Genomic DNA, 22,340 nt, shown 5'->3' on the forward strand with positions numbered 1-22,340 from the left:
TGGGAGCGGTGCAGTCGACGAGGGTCAGGGCGATGGAGCGTTGGAGATGGAGTGAGCCGTGCACGACCGACGACGCAGCACGTGGAGGCAGAACAAAAACTTGGGAGTGAGATGGATGTAACAGTCCGGGTGCAAAGCTTACTACCAGCTGTCTCCGGTCAAATCTGCCCTACAGCAATATTCCTGTACGTACGGATAGTTGCCAAGCACATGCGGCTATTCAAGTGAACCCTGGCACTACTGGTCCCAAGATGCTGTCGTTCGGCCCGAAGCGGAAGACCTCACATCGTCAACATGAACTCGACAACTCTCTGTTTGTTCGAGAAACTCCAAGTCCTTCTGGTCTGCTTCATCCCGCCGCCCCCGCCCGTCTACCCGGCCACCCCGACTCACAAACGGCCGGCGTCGAGAGTCGCAGCCTTATCCTGTTTGACCTTGTGCTGTCTCACCTCTTGACATTCTAACTCTGGCTGGCTGCCTGCTTACCGCCTCTGTGCCTCTCCTCTGCCTCCACCTTGACCTCGACGCCCACCACACCGCACCCCGTTCCTGCCTAAGCGATGCTACACAAGCCCCGCCTAGGCTTCTGTCAATCTTCCCGTTGACATAACTATTTTCTTATCGACAAAAAGTGACAGCCTGCACTCTGTCTGCACCATGCCTGATTGCCTCGCTGCTGCTCCCGCTTCCCGCCCTTATGCAAGTCCGTTGCTGATGGCGGCGGAACCTTGACTTGCCGCTCCGCTGCCATTCTGCCCGTACGCTGCCCGCTTGCCTCCATGCCATTTGAAATCGCCCTATGCGTCGGACCCCGATCAACACCGCCCACATGGCCCGCTGACGTGCTCCTCCCAATTCCTGGAGATTGCTCTCTCCGGCACCCCGAGAGATTGATAGAGGATCGCCAGCGGACAACGGCACATCGGCCAACCGTCTGTCCTGATCACCACCTACCGGCCTCAACTCGCACAGAAATGTCCGCTCCACCAACATGACGACATCACTCCCCAATGTATGACGAGGAGCGGGGTTGCTTGACGGAGCAGCCGTGAGAACGAGGGGGGAGCGCGAGGTGTATGGCGATTGGCGTTGGACGCCCCTCCCCCGTCCGTCGGCTACCTGCCACTCCCGTCCAACCTACATGGCCATCCATCACGATGACCAAGATCGGAGATGCTGACTACCATGCGCCACGGCATGTGGGTGCTTAAGATAGCAACCAAACGTGGCCGCGATGCCGTGTCGGTGGTGTGGTGTGGTGGGGGGTGGGTTCCAAGTCTACACGCGTTCCTGCAAGAGCCGTGGCACCGTGGTACAGCAACGGGCGAGTTGGTGTGTGTCTGCCCAACTAACTCTCAACCAACACTCGACACCCCAGTCTCCCATGACGATGAATTGGTCAAACCGGCTGCATGCAAATGGGTAAAGCGAAGAAGAAGAAAAATAAATCCGATCCAGGGAAAATGAGGCGTGCGAGCAGGCCTGCCTTTCGCCGATGAAACCATCGACAATTCAACGAAGAGCCTTGACGATTTCCAACTCGCTGCACCCTTCGTCAGCTCTCAAACCTCCTTGCGCTCTCGGCATCTTCCACGTCTTGAGAGCCAAAGTGGATCACCGTGGCCGTGTGCCCCTGATCTAAAGTCGGCCCCCAACCATGTCGTGTCCAGCAGCCCACTTGTCGCCATCTGGACGAGGAGCGTCGGGAAGGATGGATGAGAGCAAGGTAGGAGCTCTCTTAGTTACCATCGATTCGAGCAGAGCTTGCGAATTGCAAAGTCGCGTTGCGTCTATTTGGGTTCCTTCTGCATCCTTTTGCCCTTCACCAACTCCACGCGGGAGCATCCGCGCACCTACCTTCCCACTCAATCGACTTCAAGTCCAACACCACCCTAGCCTGTATCCTCGCTTCGCATGCTCCTGAATTTGAGCAACCTTATATTCGCAAGGCCGCCTTGCCCTGTTGACGTCGCTATTCGACGCGCCCGCCTACAGATGTCCTGTCATTCTTTACGTCCGCCCCGCTCGCTAGCCTGCATGTGTCTAAATATCCTTCCTACCCACCACAACTTGACCATCTCTCTTTCCTCCAGGATCCTATGTCTGATTTTCTCTTCTATGCGGCATCCAACGCATCGGGCGTAGTCCGCCTACCTCTCACTTAGCCATCAACCACACTCGCCGCCCCCTTTGAAAAACTCCGCGTCTACATCTCAACATATGCCACGGCTGCTTGCCACAAACAGCCTCTTCGCATATCCGTCGTTCCCATCGGGTGGTTTATCCTCGAGTCGAACAGGCGCAGGGACAACTGCTTCGGGCAAACGAGCGGAGACTTCGGCGGGGGCCAGAGAGCGAGAGAGAGAGAAGACGAGTAGCGTAGCGGCGGGTCGAGAGTCGGGGAGGCGAGAGGACGACGGAAAGGACGAGGAGGGATGCAAGGTGTCTGTTGTTGGCGACTACGCAGGGGAAGCGAGCGATGGCATCGAAAGGTCGGTCAATCGGTCGGTTGGTCGGCTGCGTCGGTCTGTCAACACCCTTCGCACTTCTTCCTCCTCACCGGCGTAGACTGTCAAAAAAGTCGACTGGGGCAGCGGCAGGTGGATTGGTCATCCAGCCGGCCGGCCGGCCCAGTCGCCGTGTGATTACGTGAACGACTTCTTGAACCACAATGAACCATACTGACAGACAGACAGTGGGACGAACGAGATTGAAGCGGTGGTGGAGATGAGAGATGGGGGGAAGAAACCTAAGGTAGGTAGGCATGGAGGGGAGCGGACGTCATGTTGAATCATTTTAACTCAAACCATACCACCGACGATCTTCTCGTATTTGCAACTCTCACCCACCAGCGCCGCGCCTCTTGGCTCTTTCTGGCGGTTTGTCATTCGGCTACATACCTACCTACCTACCTACCTACCTGTCCAGCGAGCAAGCAACCTAGTAGGCCACTGTGACGTCGAACCACAGCGCCGCAGCAGTGACGATGGAGTTGCCACTTGCATTTCACCTTTTCGTCCCGTCTTCCATCGTGCTCCACGGCGTGGACTCTGTCGGCACCGTACACAGACTTCGTACATGTAGTAAGTGAGCGGTACGTGCGTGTACGGGGTGATGGCGCACACACAGCCCAAAGCAACCATGAGCAGCGACACCATCATCACAAAATGGCAGAATGAATCATCGTGAGCAGCGTGCTTCTCAGCCTGACTGCCTGCCTGCCTGCCTGCCGGGCGCAGCGTGGCGTGTGGTGGAGAGGGGAAAGAGAGAGACGGGAGAGGGGGACACATGTCGTGGGTGTATATAGAGGCCAGAGAGGCAGACTGTCCATGATGTATCAAATTCCAAATTCCAAAAGCGAACCTCCCATTACTCCTGTGACGATGATGACGATGATGATGATGACGGACATGGTCAGCGAAGCCTGCTGACCGAAGCGGGAGAAAGAGGACCACCAGCGCAACACAGGTTCGTCCACACATGCACACTCAACTCACCAGCACTTTTTCAAAAACCCCAAACCAGCCATGACGACAATCAACACCATATCAAGCCAGCGTCAAGGGGGAGGCAGCCAAACAATCATTCCAACGCTTTTCTTCCCCGGCTGCCATCTCCTGGCATGCGGCTCATGACTAGTGGCGTCAAAACCCACTTTTCCGACATCGCCTGAGCACCTCTATCTTTCCCTTGTTTCGCTTTTGGAGTTTGGTCGTGGACGGAGCTGACTTGAGCAAGGTGTCTCTGATATAGGGGTGGAGTGGAGGGGTGTTGGTATGGTGGAGGTGGGGTCAGGGGACGGATGGATGGATGGATGGCGAAGGGAAGAATGGAGAATTGTGGACGGTGATGCTGGGAGGGAGCGAGGGGGACTGTATGGGCACGATGGTCGTTGAGTTGGAGACTTGGATCGCCAGAACACACAAAGACGAAATAAACCAATAGAGTTCGGAAGGTCGTAGATAGACATTCAACTGATATTTCCGCACGACCTTTTCGAGCCGAGCCTCAGCCAGACGCCGAGGCCGAAAGCAAAAACGCCAGAGGGAAACGAATAAACAGGCAGACACCTTGAGTAGGTGGAGGAAAGAGCCTCATGACAAAAATAGCAAAGAAAAGAGACGGCCGCCCATTCCCCCAAACTAGAACAAGACGAGGAGAGGCGATCAAGCGCCCTCCCTCGCCTTCTTCAACCCCATCATCTCGCCCTCCATGCGCGCCATGCGCACGCGCAACTCGTCGCGCTCGGCCGTCATGGCCGCCAGGGCCTGCTCGAGCATGTCGATGCGGTCGAGCTTCTTCTGGCGACACTTGCGAGCGGCGACCGAGTTGCGGGCGCGCTTCTCAATCAGCGACGCCGAGGGAGGGGAGGTCGAGTCACGGGAGCGCTTGGTGCTGTTTTTTTGCGTTTGCTGCGGCATGGTGGAGGAGGTGGAGGCTGCCGGCGGTGCGACAGGGGGAGTGAGGGATTCTTGCGAGTAGGTGGTTGCAGGGGAAAAGGAGGGGAGGGGCGCCGCGGCCGCAGGAGTGCTGGTCGCGGTGGTGGAGCTCGCCGTGCTGGGTGGAGCCAGCGTGGTGGAAGCAGAAGCAGGAGGAAGCAATGCGGGAGCCTGGATCGATTCGGGCGCCGCTGTTGCCGGTGCCGTCGTTGTGAAAGCCCCCAGGCCATCAAAGCTGAGTCCAGAGGAGTCCAGGGAGACGGCCCCGCCCCCAGGAGAGAGGTCGAAGCCGGGAATTGGAGGAAACGCAGAGATCAGCGCGGCAGGATGTGCCGTTGTTGTGCAAGTCCCGAGCCCGAGTTCGCTGTCTGAGGAGCTAGTGCTCGGGGTTTGCACGTGAGAGAGGTCGAGGTCGAAGTAATTGAAGAGACCGAGGTCTGAGGGTTGTTGCGTGGTAGTAGAGGATGATGGTGCCTGACCAGATGATACTGCAGGCAAGTTGATGTTGTTATGCGCAAGGTGGGAGGTGGTAATGTTGCCGAAGAGAGATGATGCATTAAAGTCGTCGGGAAGGTGGCGGTGGTCAAAGGATTCGAGGAAGTCGTCAAACCCCTCCCCGAGATCAAATGCTCCTGGTGGTGTGGTCGATGCAGAAGCAGATGCAGTGTGGATTTGGTTGTGGTCGCTATGGTGGTCTGAATCGGGCAGAGAATTGGTGCGGCTGGAACCAGACGGCTTGGAGGCGGAGAGAGAAACCCATGTTTGTAACCAGTCCTCGTCAGTTCGTTGTGTAGAAATGAGGTTTGAAAAAAAGGCCTCTCGCAAAAGAGGCCTTCAAGAGGCAAGTCGAGGGGAACAGGAGCGCTTTGGGCGTGTCAGCCTTGGGGAGCGGCAGTAGGGACTGGATCCGGATTCCCTTATGTATGCCCGGCACGCGGCTGGGACGTGCACAACAAGACGAGCGCCATTCGCAACTCATTATGACTCATTTCTTGGCTTTCTCCAGATCGTCATAGCGTGCATCAAACGCGGGTAGCAGGGGCCGGGGCTGATCTAATCGTGGCACAAACAACCGGCCATCATCTGCCTACCTATCTTGGGGGTTTGAATGTCCTTTTTCTGGTTAGGAAAGACGAATTCTACTGCTTCAATCTGCATAGCACGGAGCCTTCTACGCACTCTCTTTAGATATCTCAAGCCAACCCATCATGTTCTTTGTGCGCCACAACTTTTAGCCCCATGCCCGTGCTAAGACAGGGAGCATCCACGCATCATCACGACTACATGAAGAGCCCCCCACCATTGGCAATGCAAAGTGTGCATGGAGGCAGAAATTTCGTCAAGCCATTTCCACATTTAAAAATGCAAAGATACTTTTCCAAAATAGAAGGACCACTACCAGCTGTGATCAGCACCTCCTCGGTGTTCCCCGTCGGACTTAAAGAATGCCGGCGGTCAAGCCCCTCACCCATAACCAACAGTAGGGCAAGCACAGCAAAAGCCACTCCCTTCAAAGACGTGATGAATATGAAGCCCTAGCTAGTAGCTGGTAGCTGGTAATCAGCAAACTTTTCTCGACCTGGTCCAATTTTGCCCTCCTGTCGGACCCGTCGTGCGTGCCGTGGCCGTGGTATTGAATCCCGCAGCAGCAAAACACACATTCCCAAATAACTCCCCCGCTCAAAAATGCAATCCATCTTTCTTCTCCCATTGCCCCTCTCCTCGTTCGCTTGAAGAGTAGCCCTATCGAAAACCTACCTATTGACAAAAACTCAAAATTCTTCCAGAATGCTTACCCCCCACCGCCCGGCCGATGAGCCGTAAGAATCAAAAAAAAGGTGGAATGCTGGGCATGAAATAATTCCTTCTAAAGCTTTCCCAAAACTCAATTGACCGTCCCCAGGTCATCTTTCCAGGAGAATGCGCCTTTACCCCGTGAAGCGGAACCGAGTCGCCTCGAGGCGACCCAATCCCTCTCGAGGCGCCACATTGCGGCGACGATACGACGTCGTGAAATCTTGGAGCAGGCTCCTAATCCTGCGAATCTCGTTGGACTGAATGCGCCTATATTATGTGTCAGTCATGTTCAATACAGAAAAAGGGAATGTCTTACTGTTGAATGTTGTTCAACAGTCGCTCCGCCTCCTGCGTGCTGATTGATCCTTGGGGCAGCATGCTGATTGTAGTCTTAATCCATCCAGCAACCTCCATGGGCATCAGCGCAAGCATTTCGAGAAGCACTCCTGATGCGTCTGGCACACAGTCGCGCGGGAATGTGTACATCATGCCCGTCATGATGCGTTGCGTCAGCTGTTCTCCCTGACCAACAATGAGCTGCTTGACGGCAGCTTGGATTTCAGGAGGGTTTGTGTGCACTGCATCACCGTATTCCGAGACTGGCGGGTTGTCGGTGCCCCATCCAAGGAAGTCGCGCAGAAAGTGGAGCGTCGCCATCAAAGGCTCTTCTTTGAGGAGAGTAAGCGAAGTCGAGGCAGCGGCAAGAACCGAGGGTGTCAACGGAGAGGCGATGGTCTGTTCGGGGAAGTAGAGAAGCGCGTCTATCGCTAGGCGGTAGAAGTCTTCAATGACTGCGGCAAAGTCAGCTTTTGTCAAAGACAATGCTCAAGATGCTTACCGTCTGGGAGCTGCTCAGGGGGCAAGTCATTGAGCGCTCTCAAAAACGTAGTTGCTTGCGCCGAGTAAAAGTTGAAGACTGCGTTCACGGTTTGGGCGTCCACACCCTCGGTGCCCGGCGCGAACTCTCGAATGATGGAAGACGTCGCCCACAAAAAGCATCCTTGGCGCGAAGCATTGAATCCCGCAGCAAGCTTGTCAGCGAGCTGGGGGAGCAGCGGAGCCATGTGTGTGCGGTACGACAGCACCATGTACCGCCAGCAGCGACAAACCCGCTCGATGATGGGCGTGTGAGATGAAAAGTTGTCGGCAATAGTTGCAAGGACTGGGAATATTTCTTCGCAGTACTTGACTGCCGGGTTAGGCTGTCCCAGTGGTACATAGGGAACGACCCACTGGACAAAGATGGTGATGATTTGCAATTTGTCTGAACTCGATTAGTCAACTTGATCGGCAGAGGGATGTAAATGGACTTACCAGCAACGGCAAGCTTAGACTTGTCATCAACAGCGTTCTGGGCGAGATGCATAATCGTCTTCAAGACCGGGTCACAGTAGAGCTTCAAGTTGTCGTACGCAGTCTCTGGAGGTTGCTCAGCAAGCACGGATGCAACTCCATCGGTGAGCTCATCCTGGCTGTTGGTTGGAAGACCGTCGAGAACGCTGGTGTAGAACTGCTGCAGCTGCGGGATGTAGTCCTTGAGGAGACGGGAGCAGTCGTTGCAGAAGAATTTGAAAGAGAGCGCCGCTGCGCGGACAACCTCCTTTGATGGGTGATTGAAGGCCGCCATAATGTAGTCGAGCTGCGGCTGCAGCGTCTCTGGATGCTCGGCTGTCCAGGAGGTGTACCGACCAAGGGTCATGACGGCTTGGAAGCGAACCTTTTCTTGATCGGGAATCTGAACAATCAGAGGCATCAGACGAGGAAGCATTATGTTCTCGTCCTGCGGCACCATGCGACCCATGGCCCTCATGCTGAAAAGCGGAGCCTCGAGCTTCTGCCACTCGGGCACATGGCCCGCGGATGCTTGAGCGCCGTGCTTGCTCACCCATTGCTGAATGAGCTCGTACGACTTGGACAGGCAGTCGGTGACGCCAATGACCTCGCAGCAATCCTTGAGAACATCGCCCATTTGGTGCCTGAATTCCCGGAACTTCTCCTCTTGTTCGCGGTCGCCCTCAAACAAGTCTTTTTCGTTGCCCGATTCCGGCTTGGGGTATTCCAAGTGTCCAACCATGATGTCAACCAGTTTGGAAAAGACATCAACAAACTGTAACCTGGCCTGCATGTACTTTTCCAACACAAGGTATTGCTTGAGTTCGTACCAAAAGTTGAAAGTGTGCCGGATTGCGTCCCTGTCCTGATCGCGCGCGCAGCTTTCAAGGACGGCCTCGACCAATCCTCGGAACCGATCGGGCATCCGGGCAATGAGCACAACCCAAGCCTCTCCTGATTCCGCAAAGATTCGGGAAATGCCTTTGAAGACTTCGGCGTCTTCTTCTTCGGCCGCTTGCGCGAGCTTGGGGCGCAGATCCAGGATCTTTGGATAAAGCGTGGAGATGATGTTGAGGCACTCATCCACATCTCTGGTCTCCCTAATGATTGCACACATGCAGTCCACGGCAGCCTCGAACGGCTCGTCCACTGAGAGCCCGTTCAATATGACGTCAAGGAGCGAAGAGTTTACGATGTCGTTGATGGGCACCTCGCGCGCCCAAGACTGGATACACTCCATGAGCTGTGGGTTGTTGGCCGCAGCCGCTAGAGATTGTCAGAGCTTGACAATGGATCCAACAACATTGTACGTACCAGAAGAACGCGAGTATTGCGTGAGCAAGACCATGACTTGGTCCGCATTGTCCTCCAATAACTCCCTTGTCCTGTCGGTCAATTCATCTTCCTATTGCAGATAGACGGATTAGATTTTGATCGCGGCCCGATTCATCGTTGGAAGGCGCTGGAGAGTGGTGGTGGTTCGGCCGAACGTACAGTCAAGTTTATCTTTCGTCCTTCGGTGACTTCTTCCGGGAGGACGCGCAGAAAGTCCAGAACGCAGGGAATACTCTCTGCGTCGTTGCCGAGCGTGTTGACAATCATGGGCAAAACATCTTTCCACTCCGTCATCTGTATTGCCAGATTCGCAAGGCACACGCAGAGCTGCATTCTTATGGGCTTGGGGCCGGCGCGGAAGGTGGCGAGGACACCGAGCAATGTCTCCCGTAGCGATGGAAGAGTCTCGCGCGGTAGCTGGTGAAGGTCATAGACAATCTTGCCAATTGTTGTCAGCCCAAGCTTCATTATCCGAGCCGGTGCGACTCACCTTTCCTTTGAGAGTGGTCGCAGCGAACAGCTTGGCTTCTACAGGCGCTTCGCTCGACTGAAGTATACTAAAGTTGGTCGACCATGCTTGGTCCTGCATGAAGCATGTCAGTAAGAGTCAAGCGCAGCCCGCGACGTCATTACTGACCGACTTCTGGAATTGCTCCAGGAACTCATGAGCCTGGGTCTTGTGCGAGCGGTCGGCGGTAGATTGCATCGTGGCCAGAGCTGCAAGGACAGGCGCAAAGGCCTGCTGGGCCGCCGCACCGTTCGCAGCCATGGTCAGGGTAGCGGAGGAGAGGTCGAGGAGGGATGGCAGCAGACGTGAGAGCTTGGTTTAGAGGTGGGGCGGCGTTGAGTGGTATCGTGAGGTGAGTCGCATAGGCAGCGCAGAGGCCGGAGCTTGGGATCGGGACGGCGGCGGAGAGCAATGGGCTTCTTTGACGTCTTGCGCCCAGGGTCTTTGACGAGATGTAAGGGTTTTGGTGTGGGAGAGATGGCGTTGCTCTTGGAAAGGCGTGTGTCTTCCCAGAAATTCTGCCGCCGTCATCCCGCGCCTGCTGTCCGAGAGCCTCCACTGTCTTGGCCCGCTTGGCGCGCCGCTCCCCCAAACTTCACGTCCACCAACGAGCACCCACATCATCACATCCACAACGCCGAGAACACGCGATTCACCATCGAAGCTCCTCATTTCACTTCACTGTCTCGGTCGCCAAGCCTCTAGCCACCCCACCTCACCCACATTGAAACCATGGCCGGCCGCGGTGGAGGAAACAGGAACAAGGTGCTGCTGCCGCCCATCAACTTCATATTCAAGCAGCTGCAGACTCGGTCGACAGTCCAGGTCTGGCTCTACGAACAGCTTGAGACCCGCATCGAGGGCAAGATCAGGGTATGCTCCTCTCACCTACCGGCGCGCGGCGGCCGCTTACAAGATACAGGGATTTGACGAGTTCATGAACTTGGTCATTGACGACGCCGTCGAGGTGAAGCTTGCCAACAAGACCAAGGAAGAGACCAGGCGCAATCTCGGTCAGTTTCAAATCACACGCTCACGACAGACCCACGCGACTAACCTGGCTCAGGACAAATCCTACTCAAGGGCGACAACGTTTCTCTCATCCAGAGCTTGAACGGATGAAATTATACGGGACACGGTTTCGAAGCGACGCACGAGAACGAGACAAAAGCAGTGTTCGAGGGTCGGCGACGTGTTACAGGCATTGGCGCACATGGAAAAGGGCATCTGGTGGTTGTGAATGGGCACTTTTGATTCTACAAGAGCTATGACGGCGCACTCGGCCGGGACTATTTGGATCGAAGGACTTGCCCAGCGCCGGTGATAAGGGCATCAAGCCGCCAGTCGGTCGAATCCATAGGTACGGATTGATCCGGTGGGAGCACTTGCTCAGCTAATGCAAGGCCGACTGATTGCGACGCATTAGCCTCAAGTTTCTCTCCGCTCCACTTGGCTAATCCAGTGGAACACTTACCAAGAAAAGGTCTCGGTCTTTCAATTTTCATGCTATGTTCGGCGCATCTGTCGAAGAAGAAGTCGTAGAAGCCTTTGCCGTGCCCCAGTCTGCCAAGTTCCGAATCGAAGACCATACCGGGCACAACGATCAGGTCAAGTCCAGACTCGGTCTCCTCTGCGGGGGGGAAGACTCCCTCGGAACGGCCTTTTCCACCAAAAGTATTCCGCCGACTAGCAATGGAGTCATCGCTTGGCGTGGGGATACCCCATTTGTCGGACTGGAACGAGTCGAAGTCGGCCGTAGAAAATAGTTCCACCATGTCCATGATCGACTTGGGCTTGAGTTCTGGATTGACGGTTCTGTTGTATGTATAAGGCACAAAGACCTTTTTGCCATTGGCGAGAGCATCATGCACGATTCCAGCCGTCGATATTTCGCCAGACGGCATGGACAGATAGATGCTCACTCTGCGTGCGGCTTGGTATTCGGGCAGAGAGAATAGTGCTCGGGCCGCATTCAATGCTGCACGTGACGTCAGCGGAGCCTACCTGCAGAATAGCCCATTGGAGATGTCCAGACTTTGATTTGTGGCCGAGCTGATGGATAAGTTTGACAAAATCTGACGAACATGTCTACGCAGCTCTCTTTTTGCAGCGGGTAGGGGCAGAGACGCCATTGCTGTTACCGGGCCTACGACGGATGCAGCGATGGAACCCTGTCAGAGCAAAAGCCAAAATAATCAAGGTTAAGGAGCGGGAAGCACACAGAGAGGCTGCAGACGCGCCGTTGCGGTTCCTTGTGACGTTCAACGGTCGCTCAGAGGGGCAGCAAGTAGCACTGGCTGGCGGCTGTGGCGGATCCGGGGAAGAGTGGACTGGTGCTGGTGCTGCGGAGAAAATAAAAAAAGATGCAATGCGGCGGGCGGTGAGACTTGGTCGTGGTAGTGTCGGTGCTACGCGCGGCCGCGCTGAGGTGCGTGGGTGCGCTCTCCGTGCCTTTACAACTCCACCACCCTGCGCTGCCCAGAAGAGCCTCAACCTTCAGCCCGTCTGCCGAGTCATTCGTTAACTTTCTGACCCCCGACGCCTGGCTGCCATTATGCTTGCGAACGCTGCCCTCTTCTTCTTCGCCGCATCGGCCAGCGTTGTCGCTGCTGCCGACCTCGACTCCGCTCTCGTGGGCACTTGGTCCTCCAAGTCGAACAAGACGCTCACTGGACCGGTACGTATCTTTCGACACGAGTTTTGCAAAAAATCCGCCGATTTGGCACAGTATTCGCGGAACTGACACGCCTACGCCACAGGGCTTTTACAACCCTGTAAACGACACAATCATCGAGCCTGCCCTTCCTGGCATGTCCTATTCCTTCACCTCCGACGGATACTTCGAATCTGCCCTCTTCCGCGCCGTCGCAAACCGTAAGCGTTCGACCAGCCAAAACTTTCGGCTCTTGCTAACATCACGCAGCTGGGGACCCATCCTGCCCCAAGGGCATAATTCAGTGGCAGCATGGCAGCTACACGATCGAAGACAGCAAGCTAGTCCTCACGCCCATCAAGGTCGACGGCCGCCAACTCTACTCCGACCCGTGCAACTACGACTCCGGCGTCTACACTCGTTACAACCAAACCACAACATTCAAGGTGTGTTTTGACTGATCGGCGGTGGCCCAAGAGTGGGAGACTGGAAAATGAGGCTGACCCTGCGCCACAGAAATACGAAGTAGTGACCGACAAATATCACAACATCAAGCGTCTCAACCTCTGGGAATGGGACGGCACTCCGGTTATGCCTCTGTACATTGCCTACAAGCCCCCGCAAATGCTCCCGACGACTACGCTCAACCCCACCACATCTGCAACCGGAAGCTCCAGCTCCACCAGCAAGTCCAAGGTCAAGCGCGCCGACGAAGCCTACGGTCCCATCGTGCGTAGAATGCTCGGAAAGCCCATCGAGCATGCCGACGCGGACCGCTTTTGGTGGCTCGGTTTGGGCGCGACGGCCGTTGGGTCTGTCCTGTACTTTTGCTTCTAAGAGAGGCTCCAAAAGCATTGACGATTACGACGATATTTTCCACATACAGCAGAGCTAGGGACTAGTAACGGTAACAGTGAAAGTCTGCCGAAACTCTCAAAGGTTTGGCGTTGGGATGCAGGCTTGCTGTACGCATCATAGACAGTTGTTTTGTTTTCATACGAGTCTCACTTGGCGGTAATGAGCATTTTGGCCCTGGCACAAAGTATCCTGCGTTGCGTTTGGACTGGGTACCGTTTTTCTTTTGCATTGGCATCATCAGCACGTACAAAGATATCCTTCAAACTTGTCTATTTCGCGTTCGAGTGTTTGCATAGCTTCTTTCCTTGCATTTTGCATCTTCGTCATTGGGATCAGGTTCAATGGGTTTTACATAGCGATAATGAGAGACAGGATTCCTCCCACAATCACTCCTCTACCCGGACTTCTTGGTCCCGCCTGTCATCCAGAGATGTGAATAACGTTCCTTCCTAATCTGGCAAAGACTTTGGGCTGGCTTACTTGAAATGGCAGGTACGACATTAGTTGGCGTGGGCACAAAGTAACGTTTGGAACCGCTTGACAGAATCTTGTGCCGCTGCCAACTTTCTACATGTACCTTCCATCGGGTGCTTCCCGTCGGTGCTGTGTTTCCCGCGCTTTGGTTTGGTTAGCTCTCTTCCTTCATTCCTTCGTCTCCGGGTCCAATGTGTGTCCCCGCGCAGGCGGTGGAAGAGTGCCCACGTTTTGAAAGGCTACATAGGCACACATGGTCGAGTGCGATGTGCACAGGCTATAATCTAGGCTATATCAAAAAGCAAGAACAGGCGGAAGGATCGCACGAAACACATGACAGCCGCCAGCATGACAGGCGCGGCTGTCATCGAATGCGCCGTGGAATGTCCAGACAGTTAGGCGGCTAATCCAAGAGAGAATTGACCGTCCGCATGGCAGAATTGCGAACAGTACATTCAGCAAGACAAAGCTAAGGCGTAGAAAAGATTGCCACTTGATATCATCGCCTGAAGAGTTGGAGTGGGCTCTGTCGTCACCATCGCACAACGCCCCCTTTTTTATGTAGGGTGGAAAATCCCAATCCAGTTTTCTGCTCGCGCAACGCTCAAAGTTCGACCGAGCCGTAAACCTTAACAACCCGTCTCCACACGCGCTACGTTTGAAGTTGTCCATCCACCCAACCAGACCCGAACGAGGACTGCGAACAATGGACGACGGCCAAACGGCCGCCCCCTTTCCTCGACTCCTGGCCGGTCCGGAAAACTTTTCAGCCGCAATTTCAACCTCGAGCCACCATCCCAGCAGCATCCCTTGACTCTCTGTCGCCCTTTTCGGCCAGGCAGGCAAGCCAGCCCGCCCAACGCAGCGAAGCCCAGCCAGCCCTGTGGCCGTCGCCCGTCGCACCGACGACAGCGCCTCGTCTCGCACTGACGCCATCATCCCAGCGTCGCAACCGCGGGACGGCGGACCGCGCAGCTCAAAATAAGCTTCCCTGGCCACGACGTTCGCAGAAGATTTGGCTGGCGTCGGCCTTCGTCGAATCACGGCCAGCGTTTGCCAACTTCGCACGTAGAGCCCTGCATGAGGCTATCGAGGCGTACCACTCTTGGGCTGCGCAGGTCCCCTTTGCTGGATTGTGAGGTGTGAGGGCATCTCTGTGCCATCGTGGCATCCTCGCTCCTGTCCTCCCCCTGGCCACCCTTGGTCCCAAGCGCTGCGCAACCGGCACCTTTCCCCCATGCTCACCACGCCCCTTTTGTAAAGGAGATTGGGATTTTGGCCAACGGTCGGGGTTTGCTGCGTTCGATCTTGTGAGGTTGGCGAATGGCATCTGCCTTTGATGTTCTGTGCTTGGAATTGTTCGCTAAGCTCGTCAAGGGGGTGTGTTCCTTGGTCGTCAGGGTATCGCCACGATTTTCTGCGCACCGGACATCGCACCGTCATGCTGGGCAATCTCATGATGATGCGCCTCAGGCATCGCCATACAGTTGCCATGGACCCCGACTTGTTCAAGTTTGGAGGAGGATCGTGTAGGGAGCAAGCGGTGTGGCTGCCAGCCTCTGAACATCCTCTACCGCCTTTGACGATTCTTGATGGATGCCTTTCATCTCTATCTACGATCATCAGATGCCTCGATCGAAAGACAATCGCGCACAGCAAAGACAAGCAAAAAGCCAAATCTCGAAGTTTAGACTTCATTCTCATTCCGGGTGACAAACAAACACCAAGCGCACCCAGCCACCCGCAAACAAGACTGCCCTCATGCCTGAGGCCACAGTAGAAGCAACCATCATTCCCGACTAGCAATTCCAACCGCCTGCGACGTCCTCCCAAGCACCGCCAGCGGCCAAATCCAAGACAAGATTCCACAATGCGACGTGCAAACTTGCGAGGCGCAACCAATCAAACGCCTTGATCCCCCGCATCCACCACCCAGCTCTCCCGTTCGAGCAACCACGTCCGCAACTTCCAACGTCGTCGCGGGATAAACGGATGATGTTCGACCAGGCCCCCATTCCCCTGAGCCAGCACGCGAGCTCCACAGCCGCTTGCGGCGGGCGAATTGGCGAGGGCTGGCGACTGCTGCCCGCGTTGGAGAGCAGGGAAGAAGCACGCTGACTGGTTTGGGGTTGACCGTGTGGCTGTGGTGCGTTTACTGTGCTTGGAAGCTTGTCCGGCTGGGCTGGGCTGCCTGAGGCTTGTTCATGCTCTCAATTCAGGCCGTTTTATTGACAACTTCCTGCATTTTCATTACACATCCTTCTTCTCCTTCTTGCCATCCATTCTCCATGAATGGCCAGCGAAGCCCTCTCTAATCAGTCTACACAACCCAAGCGGCTCGGCTCGCGCCAACGCGCCAAAGAATCCTCCGCTCCATGCCTGAGCTAGGACGCTATAGCCGCGTCCGGGAACAAGGTTCAGCCCTCGGCGACCAGCCTCCGCAACTTTCTATCCCCCATGCAGCTCTGTGCAGCCAACGGAAAAGACAACTTCAAACGCAGTCGGGCGAGCGGAGTCGGTCCCGATACAGCAGTGGTTCCTCTAGTTAATCGCGCGCTTGCATGGTGGACTCTGGCGGCTCTATGGATTATGCATGCTGCGCGCCAAGTTCTCCGCACAAATGTTCTTGCTTTCAAGTGGAACCCCTTTTACTGACTGGAAGGAGTGAGTCTGAGTGTTGGGATACCAAGCCCAAGGCAGCGAGGAGTGTCTGGACACTTTCAGTACGCAAAAATCTCGACTTGGTGATGATTTGAACACTCGCCATGTGCCGCGCAACTTGGGCATGAAACCTTGGGGTTGAGATTTCTTTCGTCACTGACTGTGGTGGATTAGGAGATGCTGCTTTTTGAAAGCTCACAAACACGGTTGGAGCATGTGTTCCACCGCCGCCGAAATTGACAATTCCAAGAGAAGAAACGAGCATCCAAACACCAAACCTCATCCCCTCTCCGCAAAACAGGAAGCCACCAACAACTAAACAAGCACTAGCTCTCCGCGCACCTGTGCTAGCCTCCCAATTGCATGCGCGCGCAACTAGCAGCAAGCAGTAGTCCGCCCTTTGTTCCACTCGACTTGGCAACTTTGAACATGGTCGGGTATGCGGGCCGAAGCCCATCCTCCGCGGACAATGCGGCTAAAGCGAACTACGGAAGGCGGACGCGAGCGACCCGTAGCTCTAGAGTGTCTATGTACTTGGGCACAAGTGTGTGGCTGCTTTCATTCACGGTATTGGCGTCACGCTTGCTGTCTTTCTTCTTTCCTACTTTGGTTTGACATTGGCCATCGCCGGGGCCTGGCTGCCGCAACTGAACTTTGATTGTAAAGCGAAAAGTCAGGCATGAGTGCTGTTCATCTGAGCTGTGCTACCTTGGGAAACTCGGATCACTCGCCTCGTCGGAGTGAGAGAGCACAAGCAAAGGATTTTGAAAGTGCGAAAACAATTAGATTTGGCTTGGCCTCCTTGTTCCCTGAAGACTTTACCACCAACCCACGAGACAAATCATGTAGGACCTATGGTACCTCCACTCGCACCGAACAAACGCCAACGCCAACGCCGCCACAGCCGCCACGTACCCAGACATGGCCCAGCTGCCTCGACAACATTGAACGTCTACGCCAAAGTCAAAAAAAATGCCGCCACAAAAGGGCGCTTCCGCATCCAGCACTCCGCGCTGCCGGGGCACTCAACTGACTCAGGATCAGCCATGGTGAATTCAGTGGTCGTGTGGTTTCCTTTCTGCAGTTTGGAAGGTGAGTGGAAGGAGAAAGACGAGACGCCTGCGGTGGAGGAAAATCACACGTTAGCAGGAGGGGGAAGAGGACAGAGAGAGAGAGAGAGAGACGACTACGAGGAAAAAGCTTTTATGGAGTATGTCACTGCGGGTCATGAAGGACTTTTCTCTAGCCCGTGGGGGGACGGGGGACGGGGGGGGGGCGGGGGGGGCGACAAGATGGCAACGAGACTGAATCGAAATTTTTGGGAAAAGCATCAAGCCCAGCGCATTTTCTCCTCCCGTCAATATGCAATCTCAAAGAGGGGAAAAAGAAGCAACAAAGAGAACCTCCCAAGCAGCCCCAATCACGCCGCCGCCGACTCCCACAACAACGCCTCCTCGCCCTATGTTCCTATCGAGCCTATCCACCCCACCCCCACCCGCCACTCACTCCTGTCTGTCTCCCTCGCTCCTTCCATCATCCCATCCCAAAAACACTAGCGCGCCACGTCACCACATGACCCAAAAAACCCACGGTCCAGGAATCAGCCCCCCCATATTGAACTAGGAGTAGCTTTTCCTGTACCCCTACGAGTAGGAGTACCTTGATTCAAACATTAACAAGCAAGCCCGAACACCACACAGCCAAGCTGGTTGGCCCGTCGCGGCAACTTCAAACATGGCGAGTGAATCAGGCAGCGATGGAAAAGGGCGGTCGCGAGGCACGTTTACGCATGCGGTGGGCATGGGCTTTTGTGCAAGTCCGAGTCGTGGCGATGGTATGGGAAGGGAGGGCGGGGTGGTACGCTAAAGGCCAGGTACTCGAGGATGGACAAGACTCAACCGACGAGAGTGAAGAAAATCAGAGGAGCAGGGTGGGAACAAATGGCATATTTGTCGCAATCGCACATTGAATTCCATTGACGACCATTGCGGTCAAGATCTCTCTCTTTTGAATTGCTACATGCCATCTCCGCCGACAGGATAAGGAAAATGGTGGGGTATCTCTGGGTATATGAAGTATATGAACAAGGAGGAGGCGGTGGAAGCCGGGTGGGGTATCAAAAAGGGCAGAAAGAAAGAGCAAAAACAAGCATCCCAAAACCCAAACCACTCTTCCTCTGTGCGTTCTCCCAAGCGCCATTGTATCCATCCGGAAAAAGTAAACAAAGAAAAAAGATGTAGACAAGACGTGATGACGTACTGTAGTGTATGTACAAACGTATGAGAAAGGTAATGTAAATGGGGAGAGGTGAACGATGAGGAGGCGGATTTCTGGGCCGTCGGCTCACCTCCACCCTCACTCCCGCTCAGCCTCAAGGGCATGAGGACGTCGTTGTAGAGGAGAAGTGCAAAGGATATGGAGGGCCACGACGGCAACGAGAACCACTACCACCACGACACAACGACAACAACCAGGACCCGACTTGAGCTTTGTATATCCCAAAGATCTTAGACGACACAAGAGCACGCAGTCCAAGGGCACCAGGCAACACCTATGTCCGATCGAGACGTGCGATGGGGCCTTTTCCAGGAAGGACAATCTACACCGCCACGTGAAGAACAAGCATTCTGCGCATGGCATGTCCACGATCACGGCTACCAATGGAGGCAGCGGGGATGGATGCAGCTCGTCGTCTGGGCCATCAACCAAAGGGACGGTATGTCGGGAGCCGCGCGCTTAGGGCCTGGGGTTGAAGATCCGCACCCGGCGCTTCTGAGCGTCATCGCGTGCTCCACCAGTCGTTGTTGTCCTTGTCGACCGTCGGATGTATGCCAGGTTGCCCTTGTTGTCGCGGCCGATTTCGCGCTTGGTCTTCTTGACGCGCGCTTCCGCTTCGGCCACTGCCACCTCGGCCTCCAGGAGGGCTGCTTCCTGTCGCCGTTCCGCCATGGACATGAGTCTCACTGACTCGGGTCCGTGCCGGTGGCTTCTTGTTGGGCTTGTGCGGTCCAAGCGTTCGTTGGCGGTCTGGCGGCGTTCCCACTCGCGGAGCTTCTCGTAGTATGCTTCAGCTCGCGACGATGCGGTGGCGGAAGCGCGAGGAGTATGGTCATCGTCCGGGGAGACTTCCGATGTCTTGTAGCGGTAGGCAGTCCCGGCGCTCTGTGGCGGCGACGAAGATCTCTTGAACTCAGCCGCTGTGTTGCTTTGGCCCTTCTTGATCCTGTCCTGGTACTCGGCTGAGCTCCATGTCGATGAGGTTTGGTCGTCGACGACTTCAGGCTGCTGGCGTTCTTCTTCGCGTGCGGCTTCGCGTGCTGCTTCGCGTGCTCGTTCGCGTGCTAGTTCGCGCTCCGCCATGATCGTGGCGTAGTCGTCGCTCTCGACTGGTTCCTCCTTGGGTCCTTCTCTCTCCAGGTTTTCCTTCTCGGCCCTTTCACGAGCTTTCCTTGCTCGCTCTTCGGCACGCCAGTCTCCCCGACGAGCCTCGTACTTCTCGTAATACTCGTCCTTGGCTTTCTCCTCCCTCTCTCGCCTGCGTTCCTCCTCACGGAATGTGTCCTGGGCAGAGTGACGAGCGTCCCGGGCGTCCTTGGCTGCCGTGTCCCGAGCGTATTCGTTGTCTTCTGGTGGAGAGGTGGCGGAGGCATAGTTGCTCACGACAGTGGGCAGGTTGGTGGCCAGAAACGAAGTGTCAATGGGAGGCGGCCGCCTGTTCCTGCGTCTGGACCCCTCGGACTCCGAGCCAGGATCGGCTGCTGGTGCTGCAGTACGGTTTGGTGGACCCTTGGGTGGACCGCGGGGAGGGTCCATCACCATGACTGACGGCTGTGAGTCCTGGGTCGCGGTTGATCCATGGCGACGATGCTTCCTGCGGTGATGAGGCTTCCTGTCCGTTGAGAGAAATTCCTGGCCGAATCCGGGCGATCGAGTGACGGTGGCATACGGACCCTCATGAGTCGGAGTCGGGGGACCCAACTCGGTGGTTGGCGTTGAAGCGCCAGACAAGAACGAGGGAACGTGGCCCGACGGTGCAGGACGACGACCGTACTCCTCATATGTCTTTCGAGGGCAATCGGGTCCAGCATAACGATGATTGCACCTGTCCACAAGCTCGTCCCCGTAGCCGTAGCGGGATGTCTGCCGAAAGGTACACATGACTAGTCTCGCAGGCCGGTAGGAGGTCCTGCGATACCGTCGGCAGCGGTAGTAGTATCCTGAGTACTCGGTGGATAAGCGAGGAGTACAAGGTACAGGAAAAGTGCACTCGATTCGGTAGTATCGTGGCCGGTGGTACCAGAAGCGACGGAAAGATGAGCCAAAAGGGTTTGTAGAAAGAGGCGAGGTCTCGACGCAGTATATGCCTGGCATGATTTAGAATGCGATCATGAAGTAACAGCGCGTGCCCGAGAAGGAAAAGTTCGGCACAGTGTGGATTGGCAGATGACTGGCAGAGAACTAAGACATAGGCCTACCTTTGGATGATAGTTATAGCAAGAGGACAGCAAGACAATTGCTAGACAGTATTGTGAAAGAGGGTTGGCAGCGGCTGTTGGAAATGGTGGTTGGTCTCGAGTTGGTTGGTTCCAGAGAATAGTGGTGTGTACTGGGGAGGTCGTGTGGGTTGGGGTTTGGGTGGATCCTGAAGGGGGAGGCACGGGTTTTGAGAGCAACAGATGGAGAAGAGACAGGTGGGCGTTGATGCCTGGCGGGTCGTGGGAAGGCCTGCACTATAGTCGCGATGGCATGGCAGCATTACACAAAAGCACTGCCGCTCGTCGCCGTCTATCGCGTCTGCTAGGATTGGCGCCTCGCTGCCTCAAAGCTGTGAGCGACTCGGTAGCTCAGCCCCCCAGTAAGCAACGCCCGTCGAGTTGAGCCTTGCTCCACCAGCCCGGCGCCCACTTCTCGTCGCTTTTTTGCTTGCTCGCTCTCTCGCTCGGCTGTCCCGCTACAGCGGGCGGAGCAACATGCCCCGCCAGGATTGACTGCATCGTGACGGCATCAGGCCAAAGTGCCGCGTTGGACGAGTCTGCTGTCGTCGTGTACATGGCGCGCCAGGCACCAGATCCAACAAGAGACCAAGAGGTCCAACAAGAGCATGAGAACACGGTCAGAGGAGCGGGATCAGTCAGTTGGCGGGCCGGTCCAGCACCTGGCGGGGGTCGTGTGGCCTGTGGGCGAGGTGGAGGGCGAGGGAGTGGCTGGTTGGGTTGGGTCCGACTGACCTCGACGACGAATGAATGACGCAGCGGCCGCGAATCCACCGCTACCCTTCCTCCTCTCCAGTCCCCTCCACACCAAACAACCAACCACCATCCCTCTCCAACGACGACGGATAGATATTCCAACGCCTCCAAACTCTGTTCGTGTCCGCTCCAAATTCCGCCTCGTCGCCGCCTCCTCTCCTCTCTGTTGGAACCATTGCTGACGCTGCAGCATTACCGTGCAGCGCCAATCATGATAATCTGTCCACTCCCCATCATGCGTCCATCTTGAATTTGCCAGGCAACGACGACCATGTCCGCCGCTAACGGAAACATGTCCTCTTCATTCAGCAGACCAAAAAGCCACCCTCTCCGCGAGATATGTCCAACGCCCACGCCCGGCTGGTTTGGGGTTACATTGATGATGACGTTCTATTTTCCTCCAACTTGCGCGTCTCTGCAACCCCGTTTTAGAAAATTTCTTCTTGTCTCTTCGCCTCAATGGCCATCATCTCCCCAAGTTGAAACCTCTCCGAAGTGGGCGCAAAGAAGGCGGTAGTGCCCTGCCCCTTGGCGACATTACAGCCACATACGCTTTCTACAACGTCTGCGCGAGACTGGCCCCCAACAACGAAAAGCCCGTCATCCGCCCTTTTCGTTCCGGCGACCCCGTTCTCCTCGAACCCATGCCCTTCTCTGTCCCGGGTTGACGGAAACCCCGTCCTTCAAGACTGGCCATGGGACAAGTTGGTCGTCGACTAACGCAACTGTGCCGTAACGGTCCTCCGATTGGGCTGCGCGGAAGAACCGGACGAAGGAGACTTGCAAACGACTACGCGCGGGGATTGCCGCGCGCTCGACACCTGATGGCTCGCAGTGTTTCGAGAATTAATAGCGACGAATGGGCAGGACGACGGAGAGACAAAGCAAAAGACTCTCACGCCATGCCAGAACCTTCCAGTCCACAGAGTGTCGCGGCTACACCTGAAGCGGCCAAGTCTGCCAACTATTTTGGTCGCATCAAAAAGCCCACGTTGAGGCTGGCGGTCGATCGCGCATTGCCCTGGTCCTACGTT

At 55.7% G+C, this 22,340-nt stretch overlaps 12 protein-coding genes across 12 annotated transcripts; 4 read left to right on the plus strand and 8 right to left on the minus strand.

The window, feature by feature from the left end:
• The first annotated feature begins 2,072 nt into the window (after positions 1 to 2,072).
• BKA78DRAFT_177161 (uncharacterized protein) lies at positions 2,073 to 2,851 on the plus strand. Its single transcript, XM_066883355.1, has 2 exons — positions 2,073 to 2,525; positions 2,697 to 2,851. The coding sequence occupies exons 1-2, from the start codon at positions 2,221 to 2,223 to the stop codon at positions 2,788 to 2,790; spliced, it is 399 nt and encodes a 132-aa protein (XP_066742013.1). The 5' UTR covers positions 2,073 to 2,220; the 3' UTR covers positions 2,791 to 2,851.
• Positions 2,852 to 2,910: 59 nt separating this feature from the next.
• Positions 2,911 to 3,205, minus strand: BKA78DRAFT_320574 (uncharacterized protein; the record flags this gene model as incomplete). Its single annotated transcript, XM_066888959.1, has 1 exon — positions 2,911 to 3,205. A coding segment is annotated over exon 1 (245 nt), but the record flags the coding sequence as incomplete, so codon positions are not given.
• Positions 3,206 to 3,789: 584 nt separating this feature from the next.
• On the minus strand, positions 3,790 to 5,199 carry BKA78DRAFT_373799 (uncharacterized protein; the record flags this gene model as incomplete). The annotated part of the gene is made up of 2 exons (XM_066892777.1): positions 3,790 to 5,134; positions 5,196 to 5,199. The coding sequence occupies 2 exons, from the start codon at positions 5,197 to 5,199 to the stop codon at positions 4,167 to 4,169; spliced, it is 972 nt and encodes a 323-aa protein (XP_066742015.1). The 3' UTR covers positions 3,790 to 4,166.
• Positions 5,200 to 6,367: 1,168 nt separating this feature from the next.
• On the minus strand, positions 6,368 to 9,609 carry BKA78DRAFT_254277 (armadillo-type protein; the record flags this gene model as incomplete). Its single annotated transcript, XM_066884891.1, has 8 exons — positions 6,368 to 6,503; positions 6,553 to 7,027; positions 7,075 to 7,500; positions 7,551 to 8,834; positions 8,883 to 8,973; positions 9,063 to 9,341; positions 9,394 to 9,486; positions 9,541 to 9,609. The coding sequence occupies 8 exons, from the start codon at positions 9,607 to 9,609 to the stop codon at positions 6,368 to 6,370; spliced, it is 2,853 nt and encodes a 950-aa protein (XP_066742016.1).
• A 406-nt stretch (positions 9,610 to 10,015) lies between these two features.
• BKA78DRAFT_320581 (uncharacterized protein) lies at positions 10,016 to 10,905 on the plus strand. The gene is made up of 3 exons (XM_066888960.1): positions 10,016 to 10,284; positions 10,334 to 10,424; positions 10,478 to 10,905. Exons 1-3 carry the CDS (start codon positions 10,144 to 10,146, stop codon positions 10,531 to 10,533), a joined length of 288 nt encoding a protein of 95 aa, XP_066742017.1. The 5' UTR covers positions 10,016 to 10,143; the 3' UTR covers positions 10,534 to 10,905.
• BKA78DRAFT_254168 (5-formyltetrahydrofolate cyclo-ligase-like protein) lies at positions 10,701 to 11,543 on the minus strand (the record flags this gene model as incomplete). The annotated part of the gene is made up of 3 exons (XM_066884877.1): positions 10,701 to 10,819; positions 10,886 to 11,389; positions 11,447 to 11,543. 3 exons carry the CDS (start codon positions 11,541 to 11,543, stop codon positions 10,701 to 10,703), a joined length of 720 nt encoding a protein of 239 aa, XP_066742018.1.
• Positions 11,544 to 11,862: 319 nt separating this feature from the next.
• BKA78DRAFT_345624 (chaperone for protein-folding within the ER, fungal-domain-containing protein) lies at positions 11,863 to 12,901 on the plus strand (the record flags this gene model as incomplete). The annotated part of the gene is made up of 4 exons (XM_066890499.1): positions 11,863 to 12,088; positions 12,171 to 12,285; positions 12,335 to 12,510; positions 12,542 to 12,901. The coding sequence occupies exons 1-4, from the start codon at positions 11,966 to 11,968 to the stop codon at positions 12,899 to 12,901; spliced, it is 774 nt and encodes a 257-aa protein (XP_066742019.1). The 5' UTR covers positions 11,863 to 11,965.
• A 90-nt stretch (positions 12,902 to 12,991) lies between these two features.
• BKA78DRAFT_177204 (uncharacterized protein) lies at positions 12,992 to 13,533 on the plus strand. The gene has a single exon (XM_066883356.1). It carries the CDS (start codon positions 13,082 to 13,084, stop codon positions 13,373 to 13,375), a length of 294 nt encoding a protein of 97 aa, XP_066742020.1. The 5' UTR covers positions 12,992 to 13,081; the 3' UTR covers positions 13,376 to 13,533.
• BKA78DRAFT_177207 (uncharacterized protein) lies at positions 13,420 to 14,275 on the minus strand. The gene has a single exon (XM_066883357.1). It carries the CDS (start codon positions 14,201 to 14,203, stop codon positions 13,691 to 13,693), a length of 513 nt encoding a protein of 170 aa, XP_066742021.1. The 5' UTR covers positions 14,204 to 14,275; the 3' UTR covers positions 13,420 to 13,690.
• Positions 14,276 to 15,986: 1,711 nt separating this feature from the next.
• On the minus strand, positions 15,987 to 16,712 carry BKA78DRAFT_177256 (uncharacterized protein). Its single transcript, XM_066883358.1, has one exon. The coding sequence runs from the start codon at positions 16,512 to 16,514 to the stop codon at positions 16,029 to 16,031; it is 486 nt and encodes a 161-aa protein (XP_066742022.1). The 5' UTR covers positions 16,515 to 16,712; the 3' UTR covers positions 15,987 to 16,028.
• A 1,254-nt stretch (positions 16,713 to 17,966) lies between these two features.
• On the minus strand, positions 17,967 to 18,616 carry BKA78DRAFT_177326 (uncharacterized protein). Its single transcript, XM_066883360.1, has one exon. The coding sequence runs from the start codon at positions 18,436 to 18,438 to the stop codon at positions 18,073 to 18,075; it is 366 nt and encodes a 121-aa protein (XP_066742023.1). The 5' UTR covers positions 18,439 to 18,616; the 3' UTR covers positions 17,967 to 18,072.
• Positions 18,617 to 18,793: 177 nt separating this feature from the next.
• BKA78DRAFT_354977 (uncharacterized protein) lies at positions 18,794 to 20,428 on the minus strand (the record flags this gene model as incomplete). The annotated part of the gene is made up of 1 exon (XM_066891820.1): positions 18,794 to 20,428. The coding sequence occupies one exon, from the start codon at positions 20,426 to 20,428 to the stop codon at positions 18,794 to 18,796; it is 1,635 nt and encodes a 544-aa protein (XP_066742024.1).
• Between the last annotated feature and the right edge of the window lie 1,912 nt (positions 20,429 to 22,340).

The sequence above is a fragment of the Phyllosticta capitalensis genome (assembly GCF_038381095.1).
Source record: "Phyllosticta capitalensis strain CBS 128856 chromosome Unknown BKA78scaffold_8, whole genome shotgun sequence".
NCBI classification, from domain to species: domain Eukaryota; kingdom Fungi; phylum Ascomycota; class Dothideomycetes; order Botryosphaeriales; family Phyllostictaceae; genus Phyllosticta; species Phyllosticta capitalensis.